The sequence below is a fragment of the Trachinotus anak genome, unplaced genomic scaffold, assembly GCF_046630095.1.
Source record: "Trachinotus anak isolate AG129_WGS33_773 ecotype Australia unplaced genomic scaffold, CSIRO_AGI_Tana_v1 ptg000032l, whole genome shotgun sequence".
Lineage (NCBI taxonomy): Eukaryota > Metazoa > Chordata > Actinopteri > Carangiformes > Carangidae > Trachinotus > Trachinotus anak.
In genome coordinates, this window is record NW_027273883.1 from 19,338,711 (window position 1) to 19,359,433 (window position 20,723).

Genomic DNA, 20,723 nt, shown 5'->3' on the forward strand with positions numbered 1-20,723 from the left:
GGATCGATTCTCATATTCTGATTATGGAATACATCAAACAAATTGTGTATTGTAATTGAGAGGGAGAGAGGGAGAAGAGGCGAAGAGTCTTGGCAAATGTTAAAGTATGAATCAGAAGGAAAGTAGGAGAGCAAACAAGAGACGAGCAAGAAATCAATTGAGAGAGAGTGGTGGGAGGAAACAGAGCAAACCCCATTATCACCCACTGCTCGAACTGAGATATTTGAATAGTGAAGCCCTGGGTCTTTCTGCGGATTTGAAGTGCCTCTGTTCTTCCACAACAGCCACAACATTTCCTGGCGGGGTATTTAGTGTGTTTTGAAAGCACCGCATCAGACACATACAATTAGTATGAACCTCTCTGGGCAGATTTCCAAATCTCAGCAAACTATCAACAGTCTTAATGTATAGTTGGTAATGCTGTGAGGCTGATGGAAGTGCCACTCAATTGTTAAGAAGGCTATACACAGTTACAGTTCAGTCTCAAACAACTGCTAAGTACTGGTAAGTATAAAATACTGTAGGGGTATTTTTCATAAAGTCTGCATTTTCTTACAGTAAGAAAAAAAAGTAATCATATAAACTTGAAAATGATTGATTATCTCACAGTACATTTACTGGTGACAAAACAACTGAGCAGCTACAATTGATTTGGGTCTCAGCTTTACTGCACCAACCAAATATAATATGGAACTCACAGCTAAGATTGTATTTCTAGGAGGCCATAAGGGCAGGCTACAGCCCTAGGCTACATTAAGCTATATTATTTTATCAGTTCTTATTATTTTCACATCATAATCACATGTTCATTGTTATATTTTCACAGCACAGATGCAGTAAAATATCAGGGAACACAGGAGCATAGCTGCAAAATGCATATGATTAAACACTGTTTTCATACAATCATTTTCTTTGATTCTGGAGTTCTGTTGTAAAGCATAAATCACAATGAAGGAACAGGGACAGTGTATAAATAGGGTATAGTTACAATACTTAAATACGTTTTTTTAAAAAGTATGATTTATTATTATATATTATTTATTATAGAATTATTATTTGTTCATCATCCTGTGTGAAAGTGAAGTGAACAAACTATTTTGTCACGTTTCAACATGCTGCTTTAGTTGCCATGGGCAGGTATTATAGGGAAAACAAATAAAATATGTTGACAGTAAATGCTTCATGTGAACATGTGCAATGTAAACATTTTGCAACTGCTCATTATGATGACATGTTAATTTCAAAAAATATTTGCTGTTTCAAATGATCAGATATAGTTACAGTGTTTTTCAGAGGGAGTCCCATATGTTGTTTGTATCTGCAGTAGTGCACATGCGTGAGAATGCAAGAGACACAATACACACTTTTCCATTAAACAGTGTAGTAAAGTGCATGTAACAGTGTATCGGCAAAATGTGGGGAAGGAGGAGCTGATAGCTCCTAACACCATCAAACACAGATGTAAAGGATATTAGATTTCAGGGATATGCACAGTATTATAGATTGGTGAGCTCCAACATCTGTCCTACATTAGGGCTGCAGGATGTTAACAAGGCAGAAGTTGCTCATAAATCATGTTCAAGACAGCGATGCTGGAATGGCTTCACCTCAGCATCAAACAGGTTAGTGGAAATCCTATAGTAAGACTGCTGTAGGTATGTAATCTGTATCCAGGAGGCTTGAAACACATACACTTAAATAGGAGCTCCCTGTCTTTCTTCTATTTCCTTTCTCAGTGCAAATCTAATTTTCAGCGTTCCATCTTTCCGTTTTGTTCAGACCAGTGGGTTTCAGGTCTCACGTTAGGCAGCTAAAAATACTTTATGTTCATTCACTGCCCACTGAAACAGACATGTAATTCACTTGAACTGGCCCTATCAGTGTCTTCTTTGTAGATGGTCCAGACACTAGAAGACCACCCACATGCTGAAATGTTAAACAATCCACTAGATTCATAAAGCAACCACAGCCAAGAAGAGAAGAGAAGAGAAGAGAAGAGAGAATGATCCCTGTCTGGGCAGTGGGTGAGGCTGGAGAACAGATCTGGTTATACTGTAAACAGCTACTACAGTACTAGAATGTATTGCCCAAAAAAAATGGAAAAAAAACATGATGAATCTGTCAAATCAGAAACATGACATGAACCTAAGTGCAGAGTGGAGGCAAAGTGAGACCATCTGCAAGATCCTCACACCCTTGAGTGTTCACATTCATTGTTCACAAGTTAGCTCAGAGAGGTTGTAAACCTGGAGCTATAGCTCAGGCTAAGTGCAGTTAGCCCAAGGCTTAGTTTGACTTTTTGATTTAGAACCTTGTGGAACTGGGCTCTGTCCCCAAACTATCATTTTAAATGTATCTGAAAACTGTTTTCTAATAATCTTTGAAACTTTATTCTTATTCATCATATGTGCTAAATGTTTATACCAAACATGCAAAATGTTGACTACAAACAATCTTTATTTGTCTCCTCTACAACATCCACTCATGGCAACTAAAGCCTGATTGAGATGTTAAAGGTACATTCCAGCTGTCTAGTGTTGCTCCTCCATAAAGTTGAAGGACTTAAAAGAGAACTAAAAAAAAAACCCAAATAGTGAAAACTGAAACAGCAGACGTTCAGTCACTTAAAAGGGTCAAGCTCCAAAAATGCTGGATTCTGTATTTCCCATGAAGCTCTCTGTTTGGTCCTCCCTACCTGGTAAATGCAAATAGCTTTCAAACAACACAGAGGCACAGAGGACATTATACAACTGTTGTCAGACGCTGAGGAGCGACCCTTGTGACCATAGTCAGTTGACTTTGCACAGAGGACAGTGTGGTTTTTGCTAAATTCATTTTTTTCCTCCTGCAAAGTTTTTGCTGCCCTATATGAGCGTCTCTACTTCCTGAACTGCAAATAATTGTGGTCAAGTGTAGAAGAGAAGTTGATGAACGAGTATGGTCCCTAGTGAGTGGCTGAGTGAGTGTTATAATTAATAAATGGATCAGCACACAAATAAATAAATGAAGCCACGTTGAGTAAAGAGTAATACAGGATTGTTTAGGTATGTTGTCTGAACTTGTAGAAACTGTTTTGGCTGTTGATCAGACTTTGGAGGCTGATGCACTCTGAGGACTCTCCACTTCCTCTAATGTGGTATTATGCACTTCTCACTTTTCCAGAAAGTGCTGCAAAATCCAGACATGTCTGTGTGCACATACAACAACACTGGAAACCATTAACAATGTGCTCTCAGCTCTTTACTGTCTGCCTCCGAAAACAAAACAAATATACAGAATAATAGCACAGTTTCCCCTTTGCACCACAGCACTACGCTAGAGAGAAAAGTGACTCAAAGTTTGGCAAATACCAAAACACTCCTTGACTGCTGATACAGTACTTAAACCTGTGCCTCTCAGTATCCATTGTCCTTCAGTTCAGGCCTATCCAATAAGAGCTGACTCTGTGATAACTCATGCAGCAGATACTCAGCCACACTGCACTTAATACTTATTGATTACAACAATTAACTTGACCACCACACTCCCTCTCTCTTCTCACATTATTTCATACATACTCACAAATACTTGTATCTGTACTTAATCATTAGGCTCAGATGGTGAACAGGGAACAGCCCTGCATCACTCCCTTACCAGCTGCATTTCCTGGACTGGCTGCTCAGTTGCACTGGTGTGGTGGGAGTGGTGAAAACTGGAGTTTGTGTGCTTTGCTCCTCCCATATTCCCTCTCTCTCTCACTCTCTGTTTTGTTGGGGTACACCACTCCTGTTCCTGTAGACCAATCACTCTTTAGATGTCTCACACTCACTGCACACTCCTTTGCTCTCTCGCTCTCTCCCTCCCCTCATTTGCTGCTCCCTTGCTTCCTGCTGTGTGTCTTCATCCCCTCTTCAGAACCATCTCACGCCTGCTCCCAACTAGGATCTACAAAGCAGCTCTTGAAGGTAAGAAACAAACAGACCTCCTCTTTCATCTCTCTCCCATGCATGTTTTTACCTCTTAACAGAATATGTATCTGCTAAGAATTAAAAAAAAAACCCTGATGCTCAAAGGGTTAATTCACACAGGTAAGTCCGCTTCATTGTGTAACTTTGCATGTTCCCAACTGATCTGCTGGGGTGTGTAAGTGTTGAACTACTTTTGCTTCACTCCCCAACCTCATGAGGACCAGTTCCTACAAGCAGAAACAACAACATGTGTCATTATGTATGAGTTGTTTGATTACCAGCTCCACATGGCTGTCTACAGAGACACTGTGGGTGTTGTCAGTGATGAAGTGTGGATGCAAACTTTAGTTAAGATTTGCTCATTCTTCTGGGTACTTAGTTTACCTTGCACACAAATGTAGAGAGAGAGGTCATTGTGCAGAGAGGTAGTGGCGGTGATTTTAAGACTAATCAATGCATATGCATGTTATGTTATGTACGGTGCAGTAGAGTAAATGAATGACAGACCAGAATTTCACCATCCTAAAGGAGTCAGATATTTTAATTAAGGGGCAATAATATGTCAACATTAACGTTATCATATTCAAGTAGAAATATTGTTGCTTTGCTCAAAAGTCACTTTTGTTAAGGCAAAAAATACAAATATACTACAGAATTCAAAATGACAGTAAAAACTTAAACCAAGTTATTAATTTCTGTTGGTTAGTTCACTTAATTTTACTGTGTGTCTCCACATTTCACCAATTTGTGACGCATTGTAAATCAATTCAATAATGTTTATTGAAGTGCAAAACATAACCAAGAGAAATCACATGATCTCTCATAAAAAACATGAACGACTCATAAAACCATAAGTTACATGGATGGGAGAAACCAAATTACTGCTGCTTCAGTTGTAGTAATGCAGATATTGTCTACAAACGTAATTTCAGTCCCCGAGAATTAAAAAAAAAAAAAAAAAAAAAAAAGGTTACTAATCATGGGGAGCTGCTGAAAGTTATTGACATCACTCAAGTGTCCTGGAGCCAGCAGGACAACACTGACTAACTAGACTAACCACCAGCCGCCCTGCAAAGCCAGAGATCAATGAGCTCATGTTACTCCGTGCTGTTAGAGAGTTCTTTTCTTCGTCTTCATATAATAAATGTGGAATACCAAAGAGTCCAGACTATAGCTAAAAGTCACCAGATATTTCATACATGAAAGTGGAGAGTTAGGCAGACGGAATACAGCATCTGTCCCAGACATTAGACATGCTTGTTGACATGTGACCTGACTCTAATCACACCTTGTCTAACAGCTTCAACCTGCTCACTGATGTTGCTGTGGTAACTTAAAATGTCTTAATTTCAAACAATAGCAAACACTGTCAATAAGGTGTTTTACAGTGTGCTGATATTCGAGAAGTCAAATATTTATTTTGGGTTCTGACAGCTTAAAATTAAATACTGAGAAATGTAAACGTGTGGAAAAAGTGAACTGTAGACAGATAGATGATTGTGGTGCACTAACTCTTTGATGATGAGGCTGACACAGTGCTACCTAATGGTTGTAGACAGACACAAGGTTGTAATTACAATGTTGCAACCATGACGACCAATTGCTAAAAAAAAAAAAAAAAACCCAAAAAACAAGAAAAAAACAGCAACAACATAACAGGTTAAAGCAAAGGATGTTTGGATAATATTCATTGCTGTTTTCTTTTTCACACTCATTTATTTATTCATGACTCAATAGAGAGAGGTATGCTGCTTCCCCTGTACTATTTCAAATAGAATATATTCAGTCATTACTATTGCATAACATGACATTGCTAAGCTTAGTTGTAGCTTTAAATATAGATTATCTTCACATAGTGCACATACCAATGTGCACAGTTAGAGGAGGAAGGTATGAATGACATGGAAGGAAAGGAGAATAAACCAGAAAACTAGAAAAAAAAGAAATGTAGTGTTTGTGTTCAAGCACATAGAGCTGCATTTCGTGTTACAGTGTTGTGACCTGTAATTGCAGCCATGTTGCATGTCTGTATGACTACATTGGAAAAGCATGTGAGAGGCCAAAAGAACAGTCTTGCATTTGAGAAATCTTTTTTCTTTTTTTTTCCTTTTTTTTTTTTTTTTACCTATGTACATTTTCTTCATCACAGCACACATGGTGGATCTGGCATAACGAACTGTTTACTGTCATTGAGCATTAACTTGAAACTCAAACAGAACAGTTTCTAGCTTGCCATGTTTATGAAAAAGATCAAAATTTAACTGAAATAGTCTGTTTTTTTCTGAGGTGATAATTCATCTTTGGCCTGAAGCTGAACGTTTGTTTGTTCTAAGTTTTAGTGATGAATGTCTGGCTGCCTCTTCACAGCCAATAGGAAGGGCTAAGAGCGGAACAAATGTAAATAACCCCAATGGCAGGTTTCCCTGTAAACTAGGATTTGTATAATATTAAAATCTGGAAGCAATTTTATATCTAGTGTTATTTAGCTCTAAACAATTTCACTCTAAAGTTCTTTCTGAACAAGCTCTCTCAATCATTGTTGTGTTTAAATTAGATGAATAGATAATTCATCAGGCAAGGTTATCATTCATGCATTTAAGTCCATCTGCACCTGCAGTTCAAGTTCATATAACCAACTCGTTCAAGACCTTTGAGAGCTAATATGCTGTCTGAACAGCTGTTCTCAGGGTCTCTTCTTGATGACAGGCAAACAAAAGCTGTTAACCCCAGAACTCTCTTAAGTCAGACATGAAACCCTCAGTTCACTTTCCTTAAAGAATTATAAGCTGCTGGTGTTCATCTTTGCAGATCATAAAAAAAGCATATAACAAATTCCTATTTCATGTCATCTCATAATTTTGTGTAATATAAGTATGTCACTGTGGCTCTCAATGTCCATGATAAAAGGTAAACAATTCAGACCGACAGTCTCAATTCGTAACATTTTTCCTGAGTTTCTTTCTTTCATGTGCTTGTGAAACTAGATGATGCTGCTCAGTGCATCAATACTGTTAATATTTCCAGCTTAAATAAAATTTACTATTATTGATGCAGAAGAGAGTAGCAGCATGCATATCTTGAACAATGTATCAGATGCATAGTCACTGCAATCTAAACGGACAATCAAAATGCAAACACTCACAGATAAATAATCTTCTTTATTTACTCGACAATAAAAAGGCTTTTTTTTCTGAGTGCTGGTATTTTGTTTGTCCATTTAACTTGTACTATTATTGCTCATCATCACTTCATCTCTGTCATCAGTTTGAGAGCTGACAATGTTTTAGTAATAACCACACTTCTTTTCTTTTTTTTCTTTTTTTTCTTTTTTTTTGACCTCATTTCTTGCCAACAGGAAATGGCGTCTAAGCGGAAAGTAGGCTACAAGTGTCGCATAGCAGGGGTGGTGCTTCTGCTGTTGGCCAGTATTGCTGCCCTGGTTGCTGTTATTGTCATCCAGGACACTTGGGGTTCTACAGAGTACAGCTCAGAGGTGAGCGCTCACCTGCACATGCACAAATGTCCACACGTCTTATGGACACTTAAACTCTAGCTGTAGATTTTCTTCACTATAACAAAGTAAAAGTTAATTAAAGTACTTAACACACATCCATATACAGAGAGTGTGACAGAGACTGGTATACAAACACATACTTTAGCCAACACCCTCTCAGCTGTGAGTATAAGCTGTTGCGAGACATTATCCAGATGTCAGGGTGAGGGACAGACGTTTCCTCATCTGTTTGGTGAAGGATGGTGGTCCTGAAGGAACCATGTGTAGTTTTTTTTAAACGGTGATGGTGGGTGGGTGTAACAGCAGCTGCTCTGTTGTTTAATACAATCTTCAGCATCTCAGCTCTTTGTCAGATTAACAACATCATTTAAGGCTTTTAGATCTTTCATTATGCAGGGTAAGAAGTCAATTGTATAGGCTATATGAAAAATGTGACCTTGAAAAGAATTTCTTTCTTTCTTCTTCTCCTCAGTATGGAATAGTGATAGACTCGGGTTCATCTCGTTCCAGTGTGTACCTGTACGTTTGGCCCGGGGAGAAGCAGAATGAAACGGGAGTAGTGACTGAGATAATGAACTGTAGAGTCGCTGGTGAGTCATTGTCTCAACTACAAGAAGAGCACGTTGCAGCTTTTGTATGTAAAACATAAAAAAATAAAAGAAATGCATGAAAAGATTATGAAGTGAATAAAATTACTTCAAAATAAATTTGAATACATTCTGCAGTGAAGTTGCTCTTCATTAATAAAAAAAGCCACAGCGTATTTTCATTTTGAAATGAGACGCAACTTCACCATGAGACATAAGAAAAATGTTAGAAATACATTTACTCAGGCACTTGACTTCATGTTTTCATGGCCAGTATGAATATAATCTAAACTTGGCTTTATGCCCACAGGTGATGGTATCTCAGAGATGAAAGTTGACCCACAGAAAGACGCTGAATCCTGGAAAGCATTCGGTGTTTGCATGGACAAAATCATAAAAATCATTCCTTCAGAAAAACATAAAAAAACACCCCTCTTTCTAGGAGCTACAGCTGGAATGAGACTGCTACGGTAAGAAAACCAAAAATCATTGTCAAAAATCATTGACATTTTGAGATATTTTCTCACCTTCACCGAGGCCATTGGAGAGTGGTAGGATGGATCAGAGAAATTTAACCTCATTCATGCACCATATGTTTCTTCCCACTACTGAGCAGTAAAAACATGTTTAGACTGCAGGCTTGGGCAGCTTTCAAAAGCTCAGATAGTGTAACAGTGATTGGGAAGTTGGGAGGTCCAAATATGGGTTCCTCTCACAGCAGTGGATGTGTGCATGAGATTGTTACTGAGCTATAAAGGTCATCAAATTCATGCCACTTGTCCATGGGCTGATTTGATCCTTCACTCTGCTCCACCTGTTCTGTGGTACTTGTACTGTCTGGACTGCCCTGAATAGATACAAATATCAGCACAGAAAAATATCCAGTAGGTTTGTTTTGGTTTTGTGTGACTTGCTTCAGTTTCATAGAAATCAGTGTGAAAATGCCTGAAGTCTAAATACTCCATATTTTAGATTTATGCAAATCCTTTCTTTAAAGCATATGGATGTTACATGGGTTGTTGTCATCGTAGACATTATGGGAAATGTGGGAAATGTGGATTTTTTTTCCCCATGAGTTAGATGAGAAGGTTGATATTAATCCAATGACTGTATGGTAAATATGAAGATAGAGCCAAAGACGACTAGCTTAGCTTAGCAAAAAGACTGCGCCGTCCATTACCCCAGGAGGTCATTGTTTTCTATGTATTAAACAAACAAAGATATAAAGGTATTAATTACTGAGCTTTAAAGTTACTGATGAGGCTTGGATTTACCTCTGGACAGAGCCAGGCTAGCTCTCTCTCCTTGTTGTCAGTCTATATGCTAATATTAAGTAAACAGAAATGAAACTGGTATCAGTCTCCATATCTAGCACTTGACAAGAAAGCAAATGTGTATTTTCCCAAATGTCATACTATTCCCTTCATGCCACAGTTTCCATTTTGGACTGCTACTGACAGTGAGATCTGAAATTCTATTTCTTTTTTTGCCATAAGTGAGAGGGATGAACAGAGATCCGATGAAATCCTGGCAAGTCTCAGAGAATACCTGAGTTCTTTGCCTTTCTCCTTCCAAAATGCCTCCATCATTTCTGGTCAAGAGGAAGGACTATATGGGTGGGTCACTGTCAACTATCTAATGGGAAACTTCTTAGAGGTAAGACACTATCATTGATTTATCTGATGTATCTGCTACACAAGCACACATTCATCATATACTGTTCCGTCGTATACTTACCTTTCCCATTATGCTTGCAGAAAAACCTGTGGAACACCTATGTACGCCCAGAAGGGGGAAAGACAGTAGGATCCATGGACCTCGGTGGAGCATCGACCCAGATTGCCTTTGTTGTCCAGGATGATCTCAAAGGGCCAGACTACATGCATGTCAAACTGTATGGTTACCCATACAACATCTACACACATAGTTTCCTCTGTTATGGCAAAAATGAGGCTGAGAAGCGGATTCTGGACAAAATAATGCAGGTATACTGCTTTTCTTCTTATCTTTTGCATGCATAGTGTGTCTGTGTGTGTGTGTGTGTGTGTGTGTGTGTGTGTGTGTGTACAGAAGAAATTGATCGAAGGGCAAATCTTTAAAAGGGTGGTGGTTCTTTCCTAAGCCTGTTCTCTCTGTGTGTTTTTAGTTTCATGTTTAAATGCATGCAGCAATGGGAATGTGTGCTTTGTTTTGCATGCGTGTGTAAGTCATACTCCATTAAGGCCCTGTAAAGAACTGATTAATGAACACTGCTGTCCCTGAGCTGCTAACAGGGAGGAGGGAGACCAGTCAAAGATGCATTATGTCATTAAGAATATTGATCGGACCGTGAATGTCGTCAAGTTAGTCTGCAAGAAATGCATTATTTCTGGCAGCTTATAGCTTCATTCTTGAAACTAATAGTATTTGTAGCAGGAGATATATGCAATGCTGTGAGAATAGGTAATAGGTATGAATTTGCAATAGTGTCCTGGTATCAAATGTTATCTTTGAAGTGTGTAAATACATCAGAACCTGTATGTGATAATGTGTTATTCAAGTAAATAAGTAATGTTTTATCTATACAGTATAGATGATGTGTCTGTAAATGTATTACCTCCTCTCATCTCTTCCTGTCCAACTTTGTCTTGTAGTTTTGATTTCCTCATCCTCCATTCCTTCTTTTGATATTTTCTTCCTCCTTTCAATGTTCAAGGAATCATCTGACCCAACCTACATTATGAACCCCTGCTACCCTGAAGGTTTCAACATCACATATGAGGCCTCATTCATTTATGACACAGAGTGCACAAAGAAGCCAAAAAACTATGATCCAGATCAAGAAATCTACATGGTGGGAGTTCCTGACTCAGACAAATGCGGGAGCATTGTGAAGTCCATATTTGATTTCGAGACTTGTTCCTCATCCCAGTGTTCCTTTGACGGGGTCGAGCAGCCACCAGTCACGGGAGAGTTTATGGTAACACACAGTGTAAATATAACACGTGAAAGAAGGCAGATGAAGACACAGAACAACTTACTCCATGTTTCTGCTGTTTCCAGGCATATGCTGGATTCTTCTTCACTGCTAGGGCTCTGCTGATGAATGGCACATCCGATCTTCATCAATTCAACTCCTCGGTTAGGAAATTCTGCCACACACATTGGACAGTGGTAAGTTCTTCAAACTAGTACACAACCATAGTACTAAGAAATGAATTTTGGAAGGAAGCTGCCATATCCAGGATCTGGACCTGGGTTCGCATGCTCCACTTCTTTCCCTTCTAGCACTCCTTGACCTGCCCTTGTAGCTCATCAGCTATGCCAAATTCCTTATATTCTGACCCTGGTCTTCTCCTACAACCAACCAATCAATAAGCAGCCAAATATTAGTCATAGTTGTATTTTCTTAACAGAAAGACACATATGTTTGGAGGAATTTTCTTGTCCATATTCTCTCTCAGGAGTCCTGTGGTGACCTGACCTCATTCTCAGGCCTCCGGTTCCTGCCTCTCACCTTCTTTGTAGGCAAGGTTCAGGCTCAGCTGCTGTCTCTGACTGTACTTAACTTTCGCCATCAGCACTGACAGTTGGTTCACATCAGATCCTCTTGTTTAGTAAAGACTCAAACCAACTCATCACAGAGTCCGTGTCAGGCTGAGAGCCACTTCTCAGGCATTTTTCATGCCTTTATTGGACAGAGACAGTGGAAAGACAGGAAATACAGGGAGAGAGAGTGAGGGAATAACATGCAGCAAAGGGAGTCGAACCGAGGATGTTCTGTTCAGGGCATCTGCGCCCCTATGTTATGCGCCCTAACCATTCTGCTATCATGTCGCCCAGAGCAACTTCCTCTTTCCTGAAGTTTGGTTTGTATAGATGAAGAGGAAACACGCAGTTCATAAATCTCCACGCACTTTCCTGCATATATGGTATTAAAAGGAAAACAGTTTCATAACACAGCATTTTAAATGTTGATCATTGTATTTTTGGCTAAGACCACAACACTGGGGTCAGCTCTATAAACGCAAATGTCCATGATCTGACTGGCTGAGTGACTGAGTGACTGGCTGAGTGAGTGATAAAGTTAGACCACTGGTCAGTCGAATGCTATGACTGAGTTATGAGATTACATCATTGGTTGGTTGGCCAGCCGAGTGTCGTAGTTTCCTCATTGGCTGTTGCGCTTTCAAAATGAGTTGGTGCAGATGAGCACTGTTGCCAACTTAGCACCTTTGTTGCTAGATTAGTAGAATTTTCAGACCCCTTTAGATATATACTTTTTTTCAAAACAAACACCTGGAAACAAACCTTGGCAACTTTCTGTACAAGAGAGTCATCAGTATCCCCCCACAGCCACATCTCTATTCTGACTGCAGTGGAGCTGATGTGAATGAGCTTTAAACTTTCTCTCCAATTATCATTTCACATGTAAATATAGCTGAAATTACTGCACAGTTTTGCCTTTTGTCTCCACTGCAGCAATAAATAACACTGCAAATTTAAGGAAGGGGAAAAGGTGGAAAAGAAGAGAGGCAAGGATGAGATGGTAGGGTAAGAATGAAGGAATGAAGTGAATGGAAACATAGAAAGAAGAAAACGCAGAGGTGAAGAGAGCAATGAGGGAAGAGAAGAAATGGACAGACACAGGAACAGAAAAATGTGCAGAAACAGTAATTATGCAGTGTTTCCAAGTTCCATGGAAAAAAAGAAAGCCTCAGGCAGCATACCTGCCTTGACTTCCCTGACTGAGGTGTGGCAAGCTGTGTGACAGCATTTTCTTGTTTCTGTGTGATTTAGTGTTGGTGTTCCTCTTAAAACAGGGTGTCAAAACTGGACTTCCTAAGAAAGTAGATGTATACAACTTAGGCATATAGAACAGTGATATAGTTATTATTTGTAAATTGAATTCAGTCACGATTACACATTGTTTTGTCTTTGTCTTGTCTTGGTCGTTCATCTTCATCCTAACTGCAAAACTGATATTTCGCCAATATCATTCATTTTCATTCACTTGTATCATCATTCTTCCTAATCACAGGCTCTGATCTCTGTTTCTCTTCCTTTCAGCTGAGACAAGAAAAGTATTGGATCTCTGACAGATACCTTAAGACTTACTGTTACGCAGCTCACTACGTCTTCACTATGCTGGCAGATGGATACAAGTTTGATGAAGAGACGTGGAGGAACATTCACTTTGAAAGAGAGGTTGGTTGAACATAAAAACACAACATAATTTTCACCATTCAGACATTTCTGCGTTCCCATATTCTTGCAAAATATTACTCATATTTAAAGAAGGAAAATAAAAATACATCCATCAGAATATGTCTAATATAGCAATGAGAGTTAATGAGAGTTGTTGCGTTTGAGCTGTCACCAGCACTCAAACAACAATTAACATCCTTTAACATACACAACTGGAAATGAGGCCCATTAAAGATGGATGGCTGACATACCAATCATCTGCATTCAAAAGGTTGAGTGTAAGCCAGGCAATGTATTGCTCCGGGATGCCCTGGGGGTACGCAACGTCTTTTACAATGGAACTCCCTCAGAAGAAGACGGGGATTCCTGGTCTGTGACACTCATGAATCATAGTCACACATTACAACCGCAGTTTCCAAATTGCATGGCAGTTACCCTTTGCACAAGAACGTTCCTCAACAGCTGGCAATCATCTCGATTTTTAGTCCCACCAACAAGAGAGTTAGTGTGCTGTGTGTACTATGTAATGTTGTTTGAGTGTCTGGGAGTCTGATAGGTCCTTTTAGAGGAAGTTACTGAACAGACACACTTAGATTCTTCACAGGGCTATTCTTTGGGGGTTATGACTCATATTTTTCCCTAGAGCTGTAACTGTGTGACATTCTCAGCTTCTCTAGACATGCAAAGTGATGTTTTAGCTGACTGACAGCATGCATGTCAATTCACTGTGAGATAAGTGGAAAATCTCTTCTCTTCTCCTCAGGTAAAGAAAACCAGCATAGGTTGGAGTTTGGGTTACATGCTGAGTATGTCCAACATGATCCCGTCTGAAGTGAAACAAATCTCCCCCATGGCAAATGGGGTCTTTGCCGGCCTTATCTTTCTATTTTCAGCTCTAACCATTGTCACTGTTGTGTTAGTTTTCATCATACTCGTACGCACCTGCTACTGAGAGTGTAAATTACAAAGGGAATGATCTGCCACTGATAGCTTTGGGGGCTGATGTAATCCTCAAAGTAACTGGAGAGTGTTACAGTTACTAAGTTGTTTTTTATTTTTCAGCCTGAGCCATTTACTGCCTTCTACTTCAATTGTGGGAACTTCTGAAAACTGAAGCCTTGACATGAAAATCTCTCACTGTGTATCCATGCAGGGTCTTTGAGTCTTTGAGCTAGGTTCGGATGTGAATCTGGTTTCTCTGAGACGGTAAAAAAAAAAAAAAAAAACAAACAAAAAAAAAAAAACAGCTGTAAAAACTATTTTAAAAACTTAGTTCACTTGTACCTCAGGGAAACTCACATTGATTTATGTAATAGGATGGTTGATGTTTTCCAGGTAAAAGGGTGACACAGTGGTCAACTTAATGATGCACAAATGATGAAGGAGCACCCAGAAATGCCCATGTGTTCTTTCTTGTTGCACATTGTTTAATCTCAAAACTGTGTAATCTTAAAATGAGATTCTATATGTGCATTAACACTCGTGTGCTCGCATAAACACATGGACCCCTCAGGCAAAAAGCATGACGTATTAAATCAATAATTGACTATGCTTTGTTTCCTGTTTTATACACATAATTGCACTGAATGCATTTACTTTACATACAAAATGATAGCACATTGCTATGGCTCTATTGTAGTTTCATACTGTGTATCACTACACAGTAATACTCTTCATTTATTGAATGAAAATCTACTGAATAAATATTGTAATGAATGTGCAATTTGCCATTGTTTTCTTATGTTTTTGCAAACTAAATACATGTTACATCAAGTCAAGTCGAGTTTGGGACTGCAGCCAGCAACTAGTTAATGAAAATTATTTAGTGCTACAACAGTTTCAAGTGTTGTTTTTTTAACCATGAAATACAGTGCATCATATTCATATACTAACTTGGTGTTGTTCCATGCCCAGGGAGGTTTTAAGTCTGTACTACTTGTGGATATACACAGTCCCTATATAATATGAAATATGTCTGTTTGTGTCAATATGTGGCCTTTCATGAGAAATGTAATTAGCAGAAAAAAGTCTACAGTTATAAAGTTTGATGACAACATGTCAATTGGATTTTTTTTTTCTTTTTTTTTGTATCAACTCCATTTGTCAGTTTTCAAGATGAGTGAGTAAATCAGCCACAGAAGCCCTGTGGCATAAATGATTGTAATCTGAATCTGATTGTAAGAACATCCAAAACATTTCACTGACAAAATATAAGTGTGTCATCTGCCATCCTGTATACATTCAGTCTAATTGTGTTTCAGTGATGTTGTTGTCTTTGCAACTGAGAGGATGAGAGGATATGCATGATTCTCATATGATGCACTGACTCTACTGGGTCCATTGTGATATTTCTCTCTCTTTACAGTATATAATAAGCTTAACTACTAACTGTACGCTTTGTGGCTGTTGCATCATTACTTACCTTACAGATGTAATCAGCTCAGCATGGTATCTAATTTAATACTAAACACTTAAACCACAGGCATCTCCTTCTTCAACTGTAATTGAATTAGCAGAGTATAATTATGCCTGTTTGAATCTACATGCCTACATTTTATGTCTGTCAACTGACCAACTGTAAAATCCCTGGTGTCTTGTTAAAACTGTGCTCAAACAAACACATACGCGAACACAGAAAGCTTTCACTTAAACTGTAAACAACAGTGCACTCTAGTGGTGCTGCATTGTACTTGCGGAATATACAAGATGGGTGTTGGCTGTTTTAAACATGTTTTTTTTTATTGAAAGATTTGTCTAAAAAGAAAACAAAAAGAAAAGAGACATTTGGAACTACAGCAATATCCACTGTTTCTACAGACACTCTCAGAATCACAATTTGAAAGACATGGGAGGCATGGTGACCAAGCAAATAAAAAAATAGCATCATCAAAGTTATTTCTGTTGCATCTTCTTTTACACACCTGTACAAAAAAAGATCTCATAAATATTACTTTTGTTCTCGCTTTCTCTACGCTCTCTCTTTCTCTCATCTTTCAATAGGTTACTCTCAGTTAGAGGTTTGTATCTGCTTGATTTTGGTTGAACCATGCTTCTTCTGTTCATCCTATGTTTCCATTAGCTTCCTTTCATTGGTGGAGAGTCAGGTTGGTGGGGCTTTGAGGATGTGACCTCAGAGCCAGCTTCAGCCAGTTAAAGTCCATTTAGTGTTTTCTCTCTTTTTTTTTTTTTTTCCTTTTTGCTTTTTGTTCTCAACTCATGCACTCTTACTCAGTGCAAATGATCGTCTTTATCCCGGCGTAAAATGGTCAATTACAGTCATTCTGGGGACGCACCTCTTCCACACCCACCCAATACAAGACAGTCTCAATCCCCAATACTGAAAAGTGTTTAGCAGCTCACATATCATAATCAGTTCTCAAAAAAAGACAAAAAAAAAAAAGGCAACACAAAAAGAAAAATAATATCTCCTTGTCCTTTTAGGAGAATATACATAAGCTGAAATGATTTTGTTCAACAGAAATGCCCTTTCATCTTACAGAGAATCATCGCTCTGCTCACATTTTCAGTGGCTTGTGTTTGGCAAGACAACGGTGTAAGTAAAACAGTGAGTTGAAAATATGAATTTCAAAATCATTAAGAGTCTTTTTCGGGAAGCCGTCATAATGAGCCACAGAAGCCAGTGTCGGCATTTAGGATGAGATTGGTCAATGCAGCCTGAGGACAGTGTAGTTAGTGTGTACAAAGGTTTAAACAGGACACACCAGGATTCCACAGGATTTAACATCTTTTCAGCCTCTTCGCCACTTAAAATATACTACACCAACTTATTTCCAATAATATAGCTACTGCTTTCAATATCTCCATACCGCAGGGTGTCTAGCCTCTCAACAGATGTTCTGTTGCCACTTTAGATCATCACATTTGATCACGACATACAAAACATCTCAGAGAACCCTCTACTGGTTGAGGCAACTGTGATTGACACCTCCTGCATGTTCTCAATCACAGATAAAATCATCTCACACACCAACAGCGTGAAAAGCAAGAAAAAAAAATCTGCAACATAAGGAAGATCTCTTCTCTATTTAGTTTCTTCATCTTTGGTATAAAATATGCCACCTGGAGGCTGCGTTTATTCAACAGTTAAGAAAGACTCAGGAAACTGTCAACAGTTTTACTAAAACTATTGCTTTTTGCACATTTAAAAACCCTTGCGTTTTTTTTTTCTGCTTTTTCTCAAAGTTGGACATGTTCCTTTTTTTGACTTTTCTTTTTGCAGTGACACAAGCAAAGCAGGCAAAGCAAAAAATAAAAATAAAAATAAAAGTAAAAAATTTGAAGGTAAAATGACCAAAAAACTAAACAAACAAATAAAAAAGAATACAAATGCAATGGAGAAACAGAACTTTTATCCCATGATTAAACCAAACTGCATTTTCCAGGGAGCAGTGGATTCACCCTTTCCACAAGTCGCATTAAAGAAGATTTTTTTGTCCCATGAACCAACACCAGCTGCACTGCACCACATAATTTAAAATCATCTTCATACAAATACAACCTTATTTTTTTTCATCCTGTACAGATAGCTTTGTAGATTTCATCTTCGAGGCTCTTGGAAAACTCAAAGAACCTCTCAAATAATTTGATCATTCATTTTTTCTAATAATTCAACACTATGGAAACTTTTTCCCCAAAGTTTGAGAAAATTAAGGCAATAAAGATTTACGAAAACATTGATATTCTAGAAAACTACTCAAATAATAAAAAGAATGAAAATAATGTAGCTTAATATCAAAGGAAGACAACCTGTTTTTTCTAGACTTTGCTTCCTTTCTTTTCTTTTTTTTTTTTTTTTTAATAAAAAAGTCTGAAAATCTACCTGCACATTCAAATGTTCTTTTTTTATGTACAGCTTGTTGGTTGAGTTTAGATTTCAGTCTATGTCTTCTCTTTTTCCTTTGGAGGCAAAGTCCAGTCTCACGCTGAGAAATGATAAACTCAAAGTTGCAGACTGTGTTTGATTTCATTGTCCTCAGGTTCAGCAAACCATCATTTCTTAATTCTTCTGTCTTTTTCTTAGTTCAACCAGGTAAGAAATATAATTGATTTTTTTTCTTCATTTTGTCTTTTATTTGGTGCCTGTGCACAGTGGAAGCATTCTCCCCTCAGTGTTGTCCATATCACCTCTTTTTCTTCGTCCCTGTTTCATTTTGATTCTCCCTGTGTCTCCAGCCCCTCCGTGCAGTCCTTCTAAAGGCAATGCAGCAATGATTCCTACCAATCTTGTTATCTAAAGGAAACAGAAAAACAAGACAGTGAAAAAAGGGTCACAGTGTTACTGTTTCTAAAGTGGGCGCAACATTCTTCGTCCATTCACTGCATGCAAAGGAGAACACCAGCAGGTTATCTAGGAAGCAGAAAAACAAGCCACACACAAGGAGAAAGATAAAAGTGGGGAGGTAGTGTTTTACAAGCAAAGGTTGACACAACAAATGGCATAGCATTTTGTCTGTGCAACAACTGCACACTGCTGTCTGCTGTAGCTAATTATACTGCATGTACACACATTCACACATGATTGATGTCATTTTAGCTTTAGCAAACGTTGTTGTAGTACACTGATGACTGTGCGATGTCCCTTTCTCTATCCAGGGTCTTTTCCTCGCAGATAAATAAAACATCTTCATACTGTTTGACATTTTGGGAAGAACACGTATTCACCCTCTTGCTGAGGGTTAGATGAGAAGATTGATAACGATAAATATTTACAGCATATCTTGGTTATCATTAAGTTTTCCCATAAAGTGCTGCGCACACTGGCAGCCTCCTTTTTACTTGGCATGCACTGTCAACAAAACTGTCATTTACTGTTGTAAATGTAAAACATGTGAGTACAAATTATGCAGGAGTGATATAGTGATAACATAACATAACAGTGCTGTACATTAAGAATGTGATAAAAAAAAATCTACTCACTTAGTCTGCTGGTAAGAATAGGCTGTGGCATGATCTCCTGTACTCTCCACTGATAAAGGCTGCTGCCCGCTGGCGTCCTGTGAGGAGGGGGCGGCTGTCTGTGGAGATGGATCTGTCACCACACCCTGATGCCAGAAGCACAGTTACAGAAATAAGTCAGATATGAAAGAAAATCATGCTGTTAGGAAGTTTAACTCAAACCTCTGTTTGGCACAAAAGTTCACCGAGAGAATCCAAACTGTGGAATTTAGTTTAATTAGTGATCATCTGTCCCTGAATCAACCACATTCTGATATTATCAAGGCTTTCAACATGAAGTTCCCTCAGCAACAATAAACAAGTGACTGACACTGAGGTCTGACGGACATCTACCAGATTTCTAGTTTCAATTTCAAAACAGTATGTCCATTCTGAAGTACAGCTACATTCGTCTACGTGTACTCAATCTGAGAACCATAAACTGAGAGAATAATAATATAATATATAATTAATATAATACTCTATATTCAACTTCATATTTTCTTTTTGACAACAATATAAAAAAAGTTTTTACCCTCTGCAATAGAGCTTTTAAACGCAGCCCTGTAAAGGCCTGTACAATGCAGGCTGATGTATGAAGTAAGTCTAAGAAGTAACTTGTACAAAGTCAATAAACAACTTGTTCTTTTTGTCCTTACTTCCACTGTGATGGCAGAGGCAGGCACTGCAGTGTACTGGGGAATGTAGGTTCCTTGCATAGGAGCAGCCGCTGCAGCAGGCATGTACTGCAGAGAGAAGGGGGGACACACACAATGTTATACTATAGGCTCAAACAATATTACCTCTAGAATCCCTGGGTTGAAAGAAGTGCCCGACATTCAAACTGAAATGTGTGGGGGGTTTATTTGTTTGCTTTTTTGACATTTTACAATACTTTACATAAAAACAGTTTGGCTTCAGCCCAAGGTCTTCACATTTTTCCCTCTCAACAGGAAAAGGCATTTTCCAAAGTGGCTATGTAGTTTGCAATTAGGGCTGATTACAGCAGAAATCTCTACTGACTAATTAAATAACATTTATTACAACTCGAAATGTAAACACATACATATACATGCAGAGCAAGACGGTTTGGAGGAGGTAAAAGCTGAGACACTCACAGTGCCTGTAGTGCCCAGAGACAGGTGGTTCATCTGCTGGGTGAGAGGAGCCATTACACTGGAGGGGTGAAGAGACAAACTGGGCTCAATGGCCGCGGCTGGAGTGATGACAGCACCCTGAGGCAGGAAGGAAGGACACATGACCAGCTGGGTTATAGACACTGTTGTACAAACTATTGTGGACAAACCATTATTCACTGACCAGATAATTAAGAGACAACTGAGAGAGTGATATTAATCTTCTCATTCAACATTCAGCAAGAAAGCAAGTAAGTGTATTTCCAAACTCTTCCTTTAATTCAGGGGAAAAGTACCACCCAAACTAGCAGGAATTATCACAGCAAAGTATGTCACTTGAGGTGTTTACTGCAGTGCTAAAAGAGGTTGGTTTTTATGATACACAGCTATATAACAG

At 38.6% G+C, this 20,723-nt stretch overlaps 2 protein-coding genes across 5 annotated transcripts in view; one reads left to right on the forward strand and one right to left on the reverse strand.

Annotated features, from left to right (window-relative positions):
* Positions 1-3,788: 3,788 nt before the first annotated feature.
* entpd3 (ectonucleoside triphosphate diphosphohydrolase 3) lies at positions 3,789-16,130 on the forward strand. Its single transcript, XM_071469213.1, has 10 exons — positions 3,789-3,944; positions 7,303-7,440; positions 7,934-8,051; positions 8,359-8,518; positions 9,545-9,704; positions 9,806-10,033; positions 10,744-11,007; positions 11,091-11,201; positions 13,098-13,235; positions 13,999-16,130. The coding sequence occupies exons 2-10, from the start codon at positions 7,306-7,308 to the stop codon at positions 14,185-14,187; spliced, it is 1,503 nt and encodes a 500-aa protein (XP_071325314.1). The 5' UTR covers positions 3,789-3,944; positions 7,303-7,305; the 3' UTR covers positions 14,188-16,130.
* A 1,896-nt stretch (positions 16,131-18,026) lies between these two features.
* Positions 18,027-20,723, reverse strand: part of LOC139612995 (RNA-binding motif, single-stranded-interacting protein 3-like) — a 110,029-nt gene continuing 107,332 nt past the window's right edge. For 2 of the 4 annotated variants that reach the window (XM_071469214.1, XM_071469217.1), the window contains exons 11-14: positions 20,309-20,425; positions 19,850-19,936; positions 19,173-19,297; positions 18,027-18,486 (exon numbers count right to left, since the gene is read on the reverse strand). In XM_071469214.1, coding sequence (XP_071325315.1) covers positions 18,483-18,486; positions 19,173-19,297; positions 19,850-19,936; positions 20,309-20,425 — 333 coding nt within the window. In that variant the 3' untranslated portion in view covers positions 18,027-18,482. Of the gene's footprint in view, positions 18,487-19,168; positions 19,298-19,849; positions 19,937-20,308; positions 20,426-20,723 lie in introns of those variants that run through there. The other 2 variants (XM_071469218.1, XM_071469215.1) reach the window with 1 other exon arrangement.